At 47.9% G+C, this 17,694-nt stretch overlaps 1 protein-coding gene across 1 annotated transcript in view; it reads right to left on the bottom strand.

Annotated features, from left to right (window-relative positions):
- Nucleotides 1–17,310, bottom strand: part of LOC125442925 (chordin-like protein 1) — a 37,959-nt gene extending 20,649 nt beyond the window's left edge. Inside the window, exons 1-2 of the mRNA XM_048514712.1 lie at nucleotides 17,248–17,310; nucleotides 2,502–2,692 (exon numbers count right to left, since the gene is read on the bottom strand). Coding sequence (XP_048370669.1) covers nucleotides 2,502–2,692; nucleotides 17,248–17,310 — 254 coding nt within the window. The remainder of the gene's footprint in view (nucleotides 1–2,501; nucleotides 2,693–17,247) is intronic.
- Nucleotides 17,311–17,694: the final 384 nt, after the last annotated feature.

The raw sequence follows: 17,694 nt of genomic DNA on the forward strand, positions 1-17,694 counted from the left end.
GGAATTCTGCACCATTGTTCCACCAGGCCAGGGCCAATCTGCGCCCTTTTTCGAATTTTTCACATGGTCAGCAGGTTTTGTCTTGGAAAGGGATTCAGGAATGGGCATCGCAGACCATGCATAACTTTCTGGGCATCCCTAAAGAGATTGTTGCCTTGAGCAGCTACCACGCGTATGCGTATGAACTCTCTGTGCTCCTGTCCTTGGAGAACAGAATTGCTCTGATTTCCAGAACACTGTGCAGCGCTATAGGTCAAATGTTGGCCTCTGTCCCACTGACCTCTTAAAGAGAAGAGAAATGAGCTGTGTGGCTACAGCTGAACCTTGAACGGGGAGGAGAAGAGTTGGATTTATACCCCACTTTTCTCTTTTTAAGAAGTCTCAAATCAGCTTACAAACTCTTTCCCTCCCCCTGCCCACAATGGACCTTGTGGGGTAGGTAAGGCTGAGAGAATTTTGAGAGAACTGTCCTTGGAACGATCCTGGGAGGTGGTTTAGGCTGAGACCAAATTGCTGGGGAAGGGCTGGGACTAGTGACCGAGCATCTGCTTGGCATGTGGAAGTTCCCAGGTTCAATCCCTGGCATCTCCAGTTTAAACCACCGAGTAGTAGGAGATATGAAAGAGCTCTGCCTGAGATCACAGAGATCTGCTGCTCGTCTGAGTAGACAAGACTGACCTTGATAGTCTGATTTGGTATAAGACACGTTCAGTGGTGGGATCCAAACATTTTAGTAGCAGGTTCCCATGGTGCTGGGATTCAAACAGTGGTGTAGCGCCAATGGGGCTAGGCGGGGCACGACGGGGGCGGGCCGGGCATTCCAGGGGCAGGGCATTAATAATTTCTCTGTTACTGTAAAAAACTCTTACTGTCAAAAAGAAAGTTCCTAATTTCCAGCTGGTATCTTTCTGTCCATAATTTAAACTCATTATAGCAAGTCCTATCGTCTATGGCCAACAGAAACAACTACTTCTCCTCTAATTGACTGCCTGTCAAATACTTAATACTTTCAAATACTTAATTTTGTTTCTAGAAATCAAAAGAAGGATACTTTCCTTAAACAAGGAACTTTACCATATTTCTAAAACATGTTTTAAAACAGCCCAACAGGGAGAATGATCCCGTTTTCGGGCTCCATTTTTCCTAATATGGTAAAGTTCCTTGTTTAAGGAAAGTATCCTTCTTTTGATTTCTAGAAACAAAATTAAGTATTTGAAAGTATTAAGTACTAAAGAGTCCCAAACGCTGCAGCCTCTCCTCATAAGGCATATTCTCGATCTAAAATTAATCCCTCTGTAAATCGATGCAAAGAATATCAGATGCCAAAGTGTCTTCTACAAATCAACGGATCTTATTGTGGGAATAATAGATGATATAAGAGTGAACAGAAATTTGGAACCAATGTATAAAATAATGATCAGAGCAGCACACGCAGTGTTGGCGTTGGGCTGGAAAGATAACAAGAAATGGACAGTCTCAAAATGGTTGGAATATATTTGGGAACAAATTCAGTTAGAGATTTTTGAGAGTCTGGCAAAAAAAAATACACCATGGCAAGAGAAACTAGAAGATATTATAAAGCTATGGACATTGTATGAAAAATGGATGGAAGAAGCCGGATTTGACGAAGAACCATGGAACAAGAGAATAAGAAGAATGAACCTTCAGCTGCTTGCTTGAAACGATCAATGGAAAAGAGGGGGGAGGGGGGTGAAAAAGGAAAAATGTATAGTTGGAACAAACATATTGAATGTAACCAATATAATAATATTCTATACTATAAAAAAATTTAAAAATATATAAATCAATGGATCTTGAAGCTGCTTTATTGCATATGCCTTCACTGCACATATTTATTTAGAAATAAACAAACAAATAAACAGACTTAATTTAACCAAGGCATTCGGGAAAGCCAAGGGTGAAACAGGCGTGCTGAAAGTTGCCATTACTTTCCGAACCACCCTGGCGCATTCCAGAACATCAGTTCGTCTTACACTAAACAAAAGTCAGTATTTAATTTGGCTCTCCCTTGTTTATGTTTCCGCCACAAAAATGAAGCATAATTGGGCTTATTCAGTATTGTGTATCCTTGGCTGCATTTATGCTTCTCGGAGGAATGTTTTTTTTAAAAAAAAAGTCTGAACGTGTTTTTGTTTGTAAAGCTGAAACTATAAAAACAAGCAAAAGAAATGTCTTGCAGAGAGTCTGCAAATCAAGCCACAGTTTAAAACACTTGCACTAATGGAGACAGCCAAAGAGTTGGCCGCAGAGAACACGGCTCCGTTTTCCCCCCAGCGGAATTTCCTTTCTGGTTCCTCTTGCTAAATATCCCTCTTTCCCTCCTGAGCAGGAACCCCTGCCATTTTTCCCACAAAGGGGTCCTCCCAATCCGCCAAATAATAATAATTTTTAAAATGCACACGTCCACAATCCAGTGTCCACTGCAAGAACCTATGAAACGTGGCTTGCCAATTGCCTGCCTTAGCTCCAATCCCACTCACTGAGGAACTGAGGAGGAGCAAAGGTGGCTGCCATAGTGATGCTCTAGGAAGCCTTGGGGCATCCCATAACCGACCTCCAGGAAGCCAACAGCAAGAAGGAGCAGCAGAGAAATGGCAGAAGAGCCTGAGCAACAACAGCAGGCTTCAGCAGTTCCAGGGATCAGGGTGGAGGCAGCACAGCCCTGGCCAAGCTGCAAGCAACAGCCCACAGCAGCTTAGAGAGTGGGGCAGGGACAGCACAACCCCAGCCAGGCTGCAATCAACAAGGACGGCCAGGAAGGCTGGAGAGTCAGTCTCAGGCCAGCAGGGCAAGAAAGACAGCTTGCCAGCCACTAGGAACTGGGGCATAATGCCCATTGGGCAAGGTGGACAGCTGCCCAGAGCACCATCTTGTGGGGGGCATCAAAATGCAGGGTTCGTTTTGGGGTATTTTTAGTGGTTTTCCATTTTTGGCCTACAGGGGGAGAAGTTTTTAGGCTAGCAGCACCAAAATTTCAGCGTATCATCAGGAGACTGTCCTTATGCTACTCCCCAAGTTTGGTGGGGTTTGGTTTAAGGAGTCCAAAGTTATGGACTCCCAAAGGGGGTGCCCCATCCCCCATTGTTTCCAATGGGAGCTAATAGGAGATGAGGGCTACAGATCTGAGGGTCCATAACTTTGGCCCCCCTGAACCAAACTGCACCAAACCTGGGGTGTATCATTAGGGAAGTCTCCTGATGAGACCCTGAAAGTTTTGAGACTGTGTCTTCAGAAATGCCCCCCCCCCCAGCCTGCAACCCCCATTGACAGCAATACAGAAAACTCAATGCCGAACAAAGATTCTTGGGCAAATTTCTGGGATGTTCCAGAAGGGGGCGCATTTTTGATGTATCGTTACCAAAATTTCAGGGTATCATCTGGAAACTGTCCTTATGGTACCCCCCAAGTTTGGTGCAGTTTGGTTCAGGGGGTCCAAAGTTATGGACCCTCAAAAGGGTAGCCCCCATCTCCTTAGCAAAGAATGGGGGAGGGGAGCCTTTGAGGGTCCCAATGTTTATGGGGGTTGGAGTTCTGGAAATTTCCTAGAATTACAGCTACAGAGATCAGTTCTCCTGGAGCAAGAGTCCAGATGTTCATGGACTGCAATTCCCATCAGCCCCTGCCAGCATGGCCAATTGGAGAGCCGCAGGTTGCAAACCCCTGTGGGTGGGTTCTAGGGCATTATATCCTGCTGAATTCCCTCCCCTCCTTCTTCAGGTGACTCCCTCATATAGCCAGGAATTTCCCAATAGAGAATTGCCAGCCCTACAGTTGCCAGTTCCGATTTGGGAAATACCTGGAGATTTTTGGGGTAGAGCCTGAGAAATGTAGGGTTTGCAGAGGGGAGGAACTTCAGCGGGGCGCAATACCATAGAGTTCACCTTCCAAAGCAGCTGTTTTGTCTAGGAGAACTGATCCCTATTGCCTGAAGATCAATTGCAAGAGCTGGAGCCATCACCTGGAGGCTGTCAGCCCTACCTGAGTGGGGATGGTCTTTGACCATGAAGAAATGTTGGACATGCTGGAAATGCAGCCAGCCTCCCAACGGGGCCTTGATACCTCCTGGCATTACACGCGGTCTCCAGGCTGCTCAGATCTGCACTCTGGAGAAAATGGCTGCCTTGGGTGGTGGACTCCCTGATATCCCATCTCCACTGATCTCCTTCCCATTCCCAAACTCCACCCATCCCAGCTCCATCCCACAAATCTCCAGAAAGCGGCCACCCTGAACCCACCCAGCAGGAATGTTCAAGGTCAATGAAAAGGGCTGGTCTATCTCTGAATGGAACCTTTGGCATCACAAATAAAGTTGCCAACCTCCAGGTAGGGCCTGGAGATCTCCTGGAAATATGTCTGGTCTCTAGACCCTGGAGAATGGCTGCTGCGGAAGGCAGAATCTGTGGCATTATATTACCTGCTCAGGTCCCTCCCCCAACTCCACCCTCCCCAGGTATTTCTCAACCCAGAGCTGGAAGCCCTAATGACAAAGGCTACCAGAAGCCTTTGCACAAATATAGTCAGGTGGCACGCAGCTGCCCGGACTGGCAGATGGCAAAGCAGGGTTGCCAACACTGAGTTAGGAAATTCCTGGAGATTTGGGGGCGGAGCTTAAAGAGGATGGGATTTGGGGAGAACTCAGAGGGGATGTGATGCCATAGAGCCGTGGTGGCGAACCTATGGCACTCCAGATGTTCATAGACTACAATTCCCATCAGCCCCTGCCAGCATGGCATTCCCCAAATTCCATCCAGGAATTTCCTAAGCCAGAAGGCAACTATCCTGCCACACCTGCACCCAAAAGGCACTGGGTGTCGGTGTCCATGAGTAGAGTCTGCATGGAGACTTACTTAGACTTAGTTCCGCCTGTGCAACGGGGCACATTGGCCAACAAGTGTGCTCCAACGACTTCGGTCAGCTGCAATGAGTGTGCATGAGATGCGAGCCTCGTTTAGGTCTTCTTTGAAGGTCTGGCGCCATGTACTGTGTTTCCCTGAAAATAAGACAGGGTCTTATATTAATTTTTGCTCCAAAAGATGCATTATGGCTTATTTTCAGGGGATGTCTTATTTTTTCCCCATGATTTTGCACCCCCCACATGACCAGATCAGCTGCCGGGGAATCTGTAACTAGGGCTTATTTTTGGAGTAGGGCTTATATTTCAAGCATCCTCCAAAAATCCCGAAAAATCATGCTAGGTCTTATTTTCGGGATAGATCTTATTTTTGGGGAAACAGAAATAGTCATTTTGATGCTTCAGATCAAGCTCTGCATCAGGCACTGGACTTCCTTTCGGCTTTCCTCCAGCACCGTCATAAGAGATGAGTTGGCCCGTTCAGGCCTACCGTGTTTTCCCGAAAATAAGACAGTGTCTTATATTAATTTTTGCTCCCAAAGAGGCGCTGTGTCTTATTTTCAGGGGATGTCTTATTTTTCTGTGTTCTGTTCGTCGGGCATGCTTCCAAACAAAAACTTTGCTACATCTTACTTTCGGGGGATGCCTTATATTTCGCACTTCAGCAAAACCTCTACTACGTCTTATTTTCAGGGGATGTCTTATATCAGTGACGGCGAACATTTTCGAGACCGAGTGCCCAAATTGCAACCCAAAACCCACTTATTTATCGCAAAGTGCCAACACGGCAATTTAACCTGAATACTGAGGTTTTCGTTTAGAAGAAACAGTTGGCTCTGAGGTGCATGTTACGCGGGAGTAAGCTTGGTGAAACAACCGTGCAACGCTTCGAATGGGTGAATCACGACCCTACAAGGGTTTACTCAGAAGCAAGCCCCATTGCCAGCAACTGAGCTTACTCCCAGGTAAAGGGTCATGCCCAGGCCAGCCTAGGTGTGTGTGTGTGTGGGGGGGTGATTTTCCGTCCCCCCCACATGATGAACTCTGTGCACGCATGCCCACAGAAAGGGCTCTGAGTGCCACCTCTGGCACCCGTGCCATAGGTTCGCCACCACTGTCTTATATTCAGGGAAACAGGGTAGTTTGGTGATTTCAATGAAGTTCACTTGTAGTTTCCGTAGCAAGTATGGTTTTGAAGCACTTTGGATGGTGCTTCTCCCAAGGATGGGGTGGCGGCCCATCGCCCAACCCTCTTCCTTTTGCATCTGGACTTGGGACCAGGAATGGCGGAGTTGACTGCATGGCGGGCTAGACTTCATTTCAACCCTATTAAAACAAAGGGACCTCGGTTGTTATACAATGCTGCCACCTAGCAACAGACACCCAGAACTGCGCCTGTGTGAGCAAGGGCAACATTCCTCTGCAGCGGAACGCAACAGTCCATTTTTTAAGAATTTCCTCTTTAATTGCTCATTTCTGTCTGGTGGAAGTCCTTTATATGGCTAGAATAAGTATACAACAATTTTACTGAAGAAGGCTTTTTTAAAGCCGAAAACGCAATATCAAGCGCGATGCGTTCTGTTTGATGCTTGCTTGTAATATACGTCCTACCTTACAAGGTTGTCCTTGAATTGACTTGCTATGAGCAACTTCTTGGACAGCTTCAGCTGGAGAGCCAATTTCATGAATGGACTGAGTCTACAAAGAGTTGTTACCTATTATGAATGAAATGTCTATTTTGACTTGGACAAAAGTATTATGAATGGGAATTTAGCTGTGTGTTATACCACAGTAAAATATTATGAATGAGACCTGAAAATTGCTGTGTTACATTGTTACTAAAATATTGTTTCTCACCTAATATTTGTTGTTAATTATGAAGTGATTTTTCTGTATATAGTTCTTCTATTAAGCAATAGGTTTGTATAACTTTGGTACAAAGTAATTTTTGTTTATGTTGTTATTCCTATGAAGCAATAGGAAAATACATACATATGAAAATAATTTCCAAGTCAAGTACATGTTTTCGTGTCATTATTTATTATCCTGTGGGTCCTCTTCAAATGTTAAAAAATATTAGATATTTCAAAACACATAGCACCATTCAGTTTCTTAGGGTGTGAACTCGCTTGTGTTACTAGGGTTTCCTTCACACTCTGACCTTGTATAGGTTTCTTCCAATGTTGTCCACATTCTAGAGATGGTCCCTGTTTTCTCACCTCCGGCACTAGTAAGCCTGTCTGCCTACTTCACTAAGTGGGTTCTAGATCAAATGAAGCCTGAACTGTCCCTGGAAGCTAAAATGACTAAACCGAGGCTGTTGTACTTTGGTCACATAATGAGAATCATAGAGTCAGAGCAGACCACAAGGACCAACAAGTCCAGCCCCCTGTCCTGCGGGAAAACGCAATCAAAGCACTCCCGACATATGCTCATTCAGCCTCTGTTTAAAACCCTCCAAAACCCTCCAAAGAAGGCGACTCCACCACTCTCCAAGGCAGTGAATTCCACTGTCGAACAGCCCTGACGGTCAGGAAGTTCTTCCTAATGTTTAGGAGGAATCTCTTTTCCTGCACCTTGAATCCCTTACTCCTTGTCCTAATCTCTGGAGCAGCAGAAAACAAGCTTGCTCCCTCTTCAACACGACATCCCTTCAAATATTTAAACATGGCTATCATGTCACCCCTTAACCCACGCTTCTTCAGACTAAACATCCCCAGCTCCCTAAGCCTCTCTTCGTAGGGCATTGACTCCAGACCCTTTACCATTTTGGTTGCCCTCCTCTGGACCCGCTCCAGCCGGTCAATATCCCTCCCGAACTGCGGTGCTCAGAACTGCACACAATATTCCAGGTGAGGTCTAACCAATGCAGAATAGAGAGGTACAATTACATCCCTCAATCTATACGTTACTCCTGTTGATGCAACCCAGAATCACATTGGCTTTCCTGGCTGCGGCATCACGCTGCTGACTCATGTTCAGTCTGTAGTCTACTATGACTCCCAGATCGCTTTCGTGCATACTATTGTCAAGCTAGGTGTCACCCTCCTGTATCTGTGTATTTTATTTTTTTCTGCCTAAGTATTGTATCTTACATTTATCTATGCTGAAATTCATTTGGTTAATTTGGCTGCTGTCGCCGTAGTTTCTTCATCACTTGCTGGAGCTGCTGCTGTCTACTACCACAATTCGTCTTAATATTTTTTATTCATTGAACATTGGTGATACTGACTCTTTCAACTGACTGGAACGCAATATGACTATTGCAGGTTTCGTGCCTCGTGGACAGTGTTTATGACATGCTCTCATTATATGTTTGTTTATTACCTTTATATCCAGTTAAATAATCACAATATATAAGAACATAAGAACATAAGAACAAGCCAGCTGGATCAGACCAGAGTCCATCTAGTCCAGCTCTCTGCTACTCGCAGTGGCCCACCAGGTGCCTTTGGGAGCTCACATGCAAGATGTAAAAGCAATGGCCTTCTGCGGCTGTTGCTCCCGATCACCTGGACTGTTAAGGCATTTGCAATCTCAGATCAAAGAGGATCAAGATTGGTAGCCATAAATCAACTTCTCCTCCATAAATCTGTCCAAGCCCCTTTTAAAGCTATCCAGGTTAGTGGCCATCACCACCTCCTGTGGCAGCATATTCCAAACACCAATCACACGTTGCGTGAAGAAGTGTTTCCTTTTATTAGTCCTAATTCTTTTCCCCAGCATTTTCAATATACGCCCCCTGGTTCTCATATCTTTATGAATAATCTTTATGAACGGTTTATGAAGTATCTATTGAAATTATACTCGAACTAACTGCTTATACCTCATTGCCTTGTATCCCTATATATACAGTCCTTGTTTTTTAGGCTTGGCTGACCTCAAATTTTTCAGTATTGGTTTGACTGTATATATTTGCTGATCTGTTACATACAGGAGCTGGCAGGGGCTTCATGAACTTCTGGAGGGCCAGAGTCTAACTGCCCTGCTGCAGGCTTTTCAAGGTAAAAGACGAACAGAGATGTTTGCCATTTCCTCCCTCTGCATATCAATCCTGGACCTCCATCCAAATACTAACCAGGGCTGAGTCTGACCCCGATCAGCTTCTGAGATCTGAAGAGATTGGGCTCGCCTGATCAGGGCAGTAACACAAGACCAACAAGAATTTCCCAGCTATAAGCTTTTATAAGTCACAGCTAAGTTCATCAGATAGTTCACCTTGGTAGCTGCCAAAGGGGCTTTCCCCACTACAGAAGGGAGCTACGGTTGACTCAGTTCCCTTCAGTGGAGGGCGATTCCAGGCTGTCCCCACAGCAACTGAGTTGGCCCCCTGGAACCAAACTAAGTGGGCGGGATCATCTTGGTGCCTGGTTTCTCGGGCTTCCTCGATCGTAGATTTGGGCGCTTGTGTATACGGGCGGAAAGCGGGAGTGTTCTTTTTTTCCCCCAGTTTTACAGTTTTACCATTTTACAGTTACATGCACTTTCTTGCTCCGCCACGACTCTCCCGTTTCTGGCGCATGCCTACAACAGCGGCTCCGTGGATTGATTAAACGGATGAGGTGTCGTTTCGATGCTTCCCCACTTCGAAGATTCAAGCTTTCTGTGTATCGGCCTTGTTCCGGGTATAGGCAAAAGTGTAGTTCATAACTGCGACAAGGATGTCGCAGTTCTGAGGGGGGGGGGGACTGAGACAAAACAATGTTGAGCTCGGTGGCAGTGGGGATTCACTGAGGCGAACCTGGGTAGAAACCAGTTCAATTCTGTCCGTGGGGAAAGCCCCAAAGTGCACTTTCGCTCATGAGAAACATTATTGTTGTTTACGGTGCTATTGGACTCAAATTTTGTTCTGCTACTGCAGAGTTCAATGCGGGTCTGTCCCAGCTTCGCCCCCTCTGTCAAATTTCCAACTCCACCAGGGAGGTGCAACCTTTTCGGCGAACCTAGGTTGAACTCGGGTCGAAGCCGGTAAAGTGGGGAATTGTCCTTAGAGTTTCTTTTGTTCACGGGGGGTGGGGGTCACATATCCCGAGGCGCATGCCAGCTGGTTACGTGGGGGTGGAGAATCGCCCCCCCCCCACATTCCCTCCCCTCGACCCTGCCCTGCCAGGCTCCTTCGGCCGGCAGAGCCTCTGCCAGCGGGAGGAGCCTCCACCGGTCAAAGGAGCAGCCTGGTGGGGCGGAGCCACGGGTCACCCAGCAGTGACCCAGCCAGGCTGTTCCTTCAGCCAGCGGAGGAGCAACCCGGCAGGGCAGAGCTGAGGGGAGCCCGGCAGAAGCCCAGCCAGGCTCCCACCTGCTAAGGTAAGTGGGGCGTGGGGGAGGGTGTGGGGGCAAGGAGGGTGGGGGATGCCCTCAGAGCAGGTGTTGCCCCGGACACCATTTCCCCCCCCTACGCCTCTGATCCACTAACTCTGCAACCTCTTTACTAATCTTTACTAAGTCTTTTATATCTTTATCATTATCAAACTAGTAACCTTCCAGTTATTCTTTTTACATAATTGATTCAGCTTCAAATAAGAAATAAAGTCCCCATATCTCACCAAAGTTGTGTTTGGGCTGTCTATTTACAAGGCTTATTAATTTAGCCATTATAGCGGCATATGCTCCGATTTTACCTTCCCAAATTCTGTACTAAGATCTTTATCGGATTTCCAACAAGATCCAACCGTTACTCTTGCTGCAGTTAATAAGTGCGGCCAACGTAGTTTGTTAAGCTTCTTCGGAAGGTTTTCCAGTAGGACACCTGAAGGCCCCTCCCCTTGTTCCAACCCCACCCACCCCAAGCTCCAGCCCCCAAATCACGAGCAATTCCCCGACCCAGAGCTGGCATCTGTAGGGACACTGGACGTTCTGTGTCCGCCTTTGGGTCGAGTAGCATGGGTATAGTAGCCAGCACTGGCTTGGGAAACACCCAGAGATTTTGGAGGTGGAGTCTTGAAGAGGGTGGAGTTTATGGAGGGGAGGGACTTCAACAAGGCACAATGCCATAGAGCCGTGGTGGCAAACCTATGGCTCTCCAGATGTTCATTGTTATGGAAGTTTTTACCCATTAAAAACTCCACCCAAGGATGGCTAATAGCAAGCTAGGTTTATTGACATGTCTGCAGACATGGAGAGAGTAATACCGTGGTACCAACTCTCTGAAGTCTGCATCACAATACAGCTCATTTTAAGACATTTCTGGACAGACCCTCCTGGCCAATCCTGGCCGGCTGTCCACGCAGGCTCACAATCTTGACTTGTTGCAAATCAGCACACTCCAAGATATATTTTTAAAAGAATACGTTCAGCATCATCTGACTTGGTTATGTGTGGGGCTATGTATATTTTCTGTCCAGCAAGCATGATCAGCAAAAAGCCTAACCAGTTGGGTGAACCATCTCCATATACTTCAAACTCCAAGGTCAGTGCTCACTGTTGCCCTTTCACTCATAAGCAAGTATCTGCTGGTTCTTGCAAAATAGCAAACGCGGCGGTTCCAATAGCACTCAGTCACTGATTTCCTGAGTGCAACCGCAAAATGTATATTCAGCTATGAATGTTTCTCGACTGTGGTCTTGCAACCAGCATATCTTTATAAATTTTATATCATCATGGACTACAATTCCCATCAGCCCCTGCCAGCATGGCCACTTGGACACGCTGGCAGGGGCTGATGGGAATTGAAGTCCATGAACATCTGGAGTGCCATAGGTTCACCACCACAACCATAGAGTCTACATTCCAAAGCAGCCATTTTCTGCAGGTTAACTGTCACCTGGAGATCAGTTATAAGCAGGAGATCTCCAATAGCCTCCTAGGAAGTTGGCAGCCCTCAGCATGGGCCTTTCTTGTCTGCTGGCCCATTGACAGTGGAGCCATGGCAATAAATGAAAAGTCTTCTTTCCCTCTGAATTGGGGTCCTGTCCCCAGGCCCTGTGCCACACTGGGACCAGAGGAGCAAGCTGTTACAGCAATGTTCTCCCGTGCCGTCCTCCCCCTGTTGACTTTCATGAACTGCGATTCCACCCCCAGACTGAGTTTGGGATTTCTCTCTCACCCTGGCCTGGCTCCAGTGGCAAATAGCACACCAGCCTCTGGGGTGAATTGCATTTTCTAGATCATAGGTGTCAAACTTGCGGCCCTCCAGATGTTATGGACTACAATTCCCATCATCCCCTGCCAGCAATCATGCTGGCAGGGGACGATGGGAACTGTAGTCCATAACATCTGGAGGGCCGCAAGTTTGACACCTGTGTTCTAGATGGAACGGTTCCTACCCAGGTGAAAATGGACTTTTGCTTCCGGTGGAGGGGTGGGGGCTGGGAACAAACTGAGTGCGGAGCCTGATGGGGCCACGTTGCCATTCAGCTCTTCACACTCTTGTGGTCATGGGAAATGCGGTCAAGTCACAGCTGACTCCTGGCGGCCCTGTAGGGCAGGGGTAGGTCAAACTCACTTGTTATGAGGGCTGAATAGGATATAAATGTGACAGAGGAGGAGGTGGCGGTCACAGCTGGTGAGCCCCAAGAAGGCCCACCGGCCCTAATCAGCATGGGGCCGGGGGCTGCCTCAGCTGACAAGCCTGCAGTGAGCTCAGTAGTCTAGATGGGCACGGGGCGGGGGTGGGGAGGTGGCTCTGTAGACCAGATGAGGAGTAGGGTGGAGTGTACTGGCAAGTCCACAGCCGACTCCCCAGGCCTGATCAGGAGTCGGGGGGGGGGTCCTCAGCTGGCTCATGGGCCTGATACGTCCTCTCAAGGGGCCAGATCTAGACCCCAGGGCCACATGTTTGATACCTCTGCTGTAGGGTTCTCAAGGCAAGATATATTCATTGTCTGGCATTGCCATTGCCTGCCTCTGCACAGCAACCCTGGACTTCCTTGGGGGGTCTCCCATCCAACTGCTAGCCAGGGCTGACTCTGCTTAACTTCCGAGACTGGGCTAGCCTGGGCCATCAATGTCAGGGGATTCAAACCCTGCACTTTCCATTATTGTTGTTGTTGTTGTTGTTGCGCAAGAATCCATGTATCTTGCAGCCTCCCCGAGGTTATTCTTCCAAGCACTGTTTCTGGTTGCAAAGGGTTAAGGGAATACTGCATCCTTCTTCAAGGATGGGGATTCTGTGGTGCTCCTCTTGTGTAAAGAGACAGGCTGCACTGATTGGCTCTGATGCATTCTCCTCTCTTTCAAACTCTCCACCCCATCTCTGGACGGGGCCATCTCTCTGATAGGGAAGACTATTCCTGTGCTTTATTTCCCATGACAGCACAAGAGGGAGGTTGTAGCTCAATGGCTGAGTGTATGTATTACATGCAGAAGACCCCTGGCTCCTGCTAAATGGTACCAGGTAGCAGATAACCCTTCCCTACTTGCCTGCCACTGCTCATCAGAGCCAGACAGAACCATGTGGCAACCCCGTTACAGAGGTGGGATCCAGCAGGTTCTCACCAGTTCCTGAGAGTGGGTTACTAATTATTTGTGTGTGCCAAGAGGGGGTTACTAATTGGGTCTGCTTTTCCGTTAGAAATCCCATTAGGTCCAAAAATCATCAAGTCCTGTTGTTTCCTATGTGGCTGGTTAGCGAAGGTAGAAAACGGGATCATTCTCCCTGTTGGGCTGTTTTAAAAACATGTTTTAGAAATATGGTAAAGTTACTTGTTTAAGGAAAGTCTCCTTTTGATTTCTAGAAACAAAATGAAGTATTTGAAAGTATTAAGTATTTGACAGGCAGTCAATTCGAGGAGAAGTAGTTGTTTCTGTTGGCAGTAGACGATAGGACTTGCTACATTGAGTTTAAATTATGGACAGAAAGATACCAGCTGGAAATTAGGAACGTTTTTTACAGTAAGAGTTTTTTACAGTAACAGAGAAATTATTAATGCCCCGCCCCCAGAAGGCTCAGCCATGCCCCCGTCATGCCCCGCCCAGCCCCATTGGCACTACGCCACAGTTTGAATCCCGCCACCATGGGAACCTGTTACTAAAATTTTTGGATCCTACCACTGCCCCATTACCAATGTGCTACCTTCCCCTTCACAACAGCGATGAAAGCAGAGCAGAGAATGTATTGTCGAAGGCTTTCACGGCTGGAATCATTGGGGTGCTGTGGGGTTTCCGGGCTGTATGGCCGTGTTCTAGCAGCATTCATTCCTGCGGGCGAAACGTCAGGAGAGAATGCTGCTAGAACACGGCCATACAGCTCAGAAACCACCCAGCACCCCAGAGCAGAGAATCTTTGCCATGTGGAAGCAAGAAAGGCTGGTATTGTCAGCTCCAGGTTGAGAAATTTCTGGAGTTTTTGTGGGTGGAATCTGGGGAGGGGAAGTTTGGGGAGAGAAGGGAACTCACCAGGGTATAGTGTAAGGTGACCAGATTGTCACCTTTGTAAACCGGGACCTGGCCGGCCACATGCACGCGAAAGATAGGTATTAGCCGCAGAAGCACACTGCCTTCTGGCGCCTCCCGTTTCCGTGACAGGGCGGAAACAGGAGTTTCCCAGAAGGCAGTGCGTCCTGCCGCGCAGCACGTATTGAGGCTTCAAGATTGCCTTGGGCGCTACCTGCAGAAGGCAGTGCAAAAATAGGGACGGTTCAAAAAACCCGCGGGACGTGGGACAAATTGTTTTAAGGCGGGACTGTCCCGCCAAAAGCGGGATGTCTGGTCACCATAGTATAGTGCCATTAAGACCACTCTCCCAAGCCGCTATTTTCTCCCGGGGAACGGATCTCTATTGGCTGGAGAGGAGCTGTAATTCCGGGAGATGTCCTGCCACCACCTGGAGGCTGGCAACTCTCAGAAAGGCTGTTTCACACATTTAATCATCCTGTTCCTTTATGCACAGGCAGAAGCAAAGTCACCTCCTCTACAGCTGCAGAAGGGAAGACCTAAAGGTCCTAAGTGACAGGAGGACGAGCTTTGGTAGAACATCAGGAGAGATTCTAATGCAGGGGTGGCCAATTGGCCATGCTGGAAAGGGCTGATGGGAATTGTAGTTCATGAAAATCTGGAACGCCATAGGTTGGCCACCCCTGCTCCAATGGAAAGAGCAGCAATGGAGCCAGTTATGGGGGTTGGGGGCTCTCTTTCACTGGAGGTCTTAAGAACATAAGAACATAAGAACTAGCCTGCTGGATCAGACCAGAGTCCATCTAGTCCAGCACTCTGCTGCTCGCAGTGGCCCACCAGGTGCCTTTGGGAGCTCACATGCAGGATGTGAAAGCAATGGCCTTCTGCTGCTGCGGTCCCCGAGCACCTGGTCTGCTAAGGCATTTGCAATCTCAGATCAAGGAGGATCAAGATTGGTAGCCATAGATCAGGGGTAGGGAACCTTTAACACTCAAAGAGCCATTTGGACCCGTTTTCCATGGGAAAAGAAAACACTTTGAGCCGCAAATAATTTTTGACTTTTAAAATAAAGGTAACACTGTATATATTGGGTTTTTTTACCCTTTACTCCGCTCATTCTGAGAAGTGCATGGATGCGTCCACCCTGCTGCCTGCAAGGCGGGCAAGGATGGGGCCAGCGGCTCGGCCTCGCCGGCCGCCGGGAAAGCACCCGCCCCGCTCCAACGGGGCAGGCGAGAGGGGAAGTCCGCACGCACTTCCCAGCATGGCCGCGGAGCAGTTGGTGCGCCCGCCCTGCTGCCTGCAGGGCGGGCAAGTATGGGGCCAGCGGCTCAGCTCGTGGAGCCGCAATGCAAGGGCAGAAGAGCCGCATGCAGCTCTCGAGCCGCAGGTTCCCTACCCCTGCCATAGATCGACTTCTCCTCCATAAATCTGTCCAAGCCCTTTTTAAAGCTATCCAGGCTAGTGGCCATCACCACCTCCTGTGGCAGCATATTCCAAACACCAATCCCACGTTGCGTGAAGAAGTGTTTCCTTTTATTAGTCCTAATTCTTCCCCCCAGCATTTTCAATGAATGCCCCCTGGTTCTAGTATTGTGAGAAAGAGAGAGAAAATTGAAGCAGAAACAGAACGGCCATCAGTCAAGAATGCTCTAGCTTTGCATATTCTGCATCGATTGAGGGGGTGGACTGGATGGCCTCTAAGACCCCCCTCCAATTCTATGTATCATACAGTTTGCATCTGCATTAAAGGAAGGGGTGTGGCCAAGAAAAAAATCAGGGCAAGCAGACCCACTGGAAAGCTATTGATTTAGCCTTGATTTTTTGGTAACAAAAAAGTTATTTATTATAGCCTTTCTTCCGTGGTAGTGTCCATTCAGTTCCCAGAGTGCCTCCCAATACAAGCACAGACCCTACTAGGCCGACCAGCCTCCAGACAGGACCTGGAGATCCCCTGGAATTACAACTGTCCTCGGGGGGGTGGGGGGTGGAAGCTTCAAAGGACAGGATCTATCGCAGTGGTGGCGAACCTATTGCACGGGTGCCAGAGGTGGCACTCAGAGCCCTCTCTGTGGGCACTCGCTCACAGAGTTCATCATGTGGGAGGGGGTGGAAATTCACACACACACCACACACACATATATCTAGGCTGGCCTGGGCATGATCCTTTACCTGGGAGTAAGCTTGGTTGCTGGCAATGGGGCTTGCTTCTGAGTAAACCCTCCTAGGATCGTGATTCACCCATTTGAAGCGTTGCCCGGTTGCTTCACTAAGCTTACTCCTGAATAACGCGTGCCTCGGAACCAACTGTTTTTTTCTGAACTTAAACCTCAGTATTCAGGTTAAATTGCCGTGTTGGCCCTTTGCGATAAATAAGTGGGTTTCGGGTTGCAATTTGGGCACTCGGTCTCGAAAAGGTTCGCCATCACTGATCTATCGCATACCGATTGCGACTCAGTTATTTCCCACTTTGCCAAAGTTTCAATTCCGATGAAGACTGCCAGCTCTGGTTTCGGAAATTCCTGGAGCTTGGGGGGTGGGTACAGCCTGGGCAGGGCGGGATTAAGGGAGGGTTAAGGCCTCATCACGATATAAAGCCATAGAGTTCACCCTCCAAAGGAGCAGTTGGAACTGATCCCTGTCCTCTGGAGACAAGTGGTAATTCAGGAGATCGCCAGCCCGCCCCTGGAGGCTGGCAACCCTAATTCCAACTATGAATCCCTAAACAATTCATTAAGCCTTTATTGGCATATACACGATAGTATAAAAATACAGTTCCAGTTAAAAAGTGAATAGTACAAAACTTCGCGTTTGTCATACATTCAGTTTACAAACTTCTGACAAAAACTTTGCCACTATAAGGCAACAATGAAAATCCTGACAATTTAAAAGCATAGCTACTTTATCTGATTCAGTATAATCAATCATAGAGTCTATAGCTTGGGATAACAGGCTGGATCGGAGTTCTTGGTATAATAAGCAGTTCAGGAGAATGTGTGGGATGGAATCCAGCTGTCCTATGCTACAGGAACAGAACCTCTTACCGCTTGGAAGACCTTTAAGTCTTCCTCTATGTAGCGGGAATCCCTAAACAGTATGGCCCCCATCTATGTCTGTTGAAGAAGAAAAGTTTGGATTTACAGTCAGCCTTTCTCTCCTGTAAGGAGGCTCAAGGTGGCTTACAAACTCCTTTCCACTTCCCCTCCCCACAACAGACACCTTGTCAGGTAGGTGGGGCCGAAAGAGTTCTGAGAGAACTGTGACTAGTCCAAGGTCACCCAGCAGGCTTCATGGGTAGGAGTGGGGAAACAAACTTGGTTCATCAGATCAGAGTACACCACTCTTAGCCAGAAGCGAATGGGCTTAAAAGTATGTAAGGAATAACTGAGGAGCTTCTGAGTACATAAAGGAGTGATCTTTTATTAACCCCACCCCTACCCCTACCCCTGCCCCCCAGCATTCTTTGACAGCAACTTGAGGGAAACACCTGG

This window comes from Sphaerodactylus townsendi, linkage group LG13, assembly GCF_021028975.2.
Source record: "Sphaerodactylus townsendi isolate TG3544 linkage group LG13, MPM_Stown_v2.3, whole genome shotgun sequence".
Classification (NCBI taxonomy): Eukaryota; Metazoa; Chordata; class Lepidosauria; order Squamata; family Sphaerodactylidae; genus Sphaerodactylus; species Sphaerodactylus townsendi.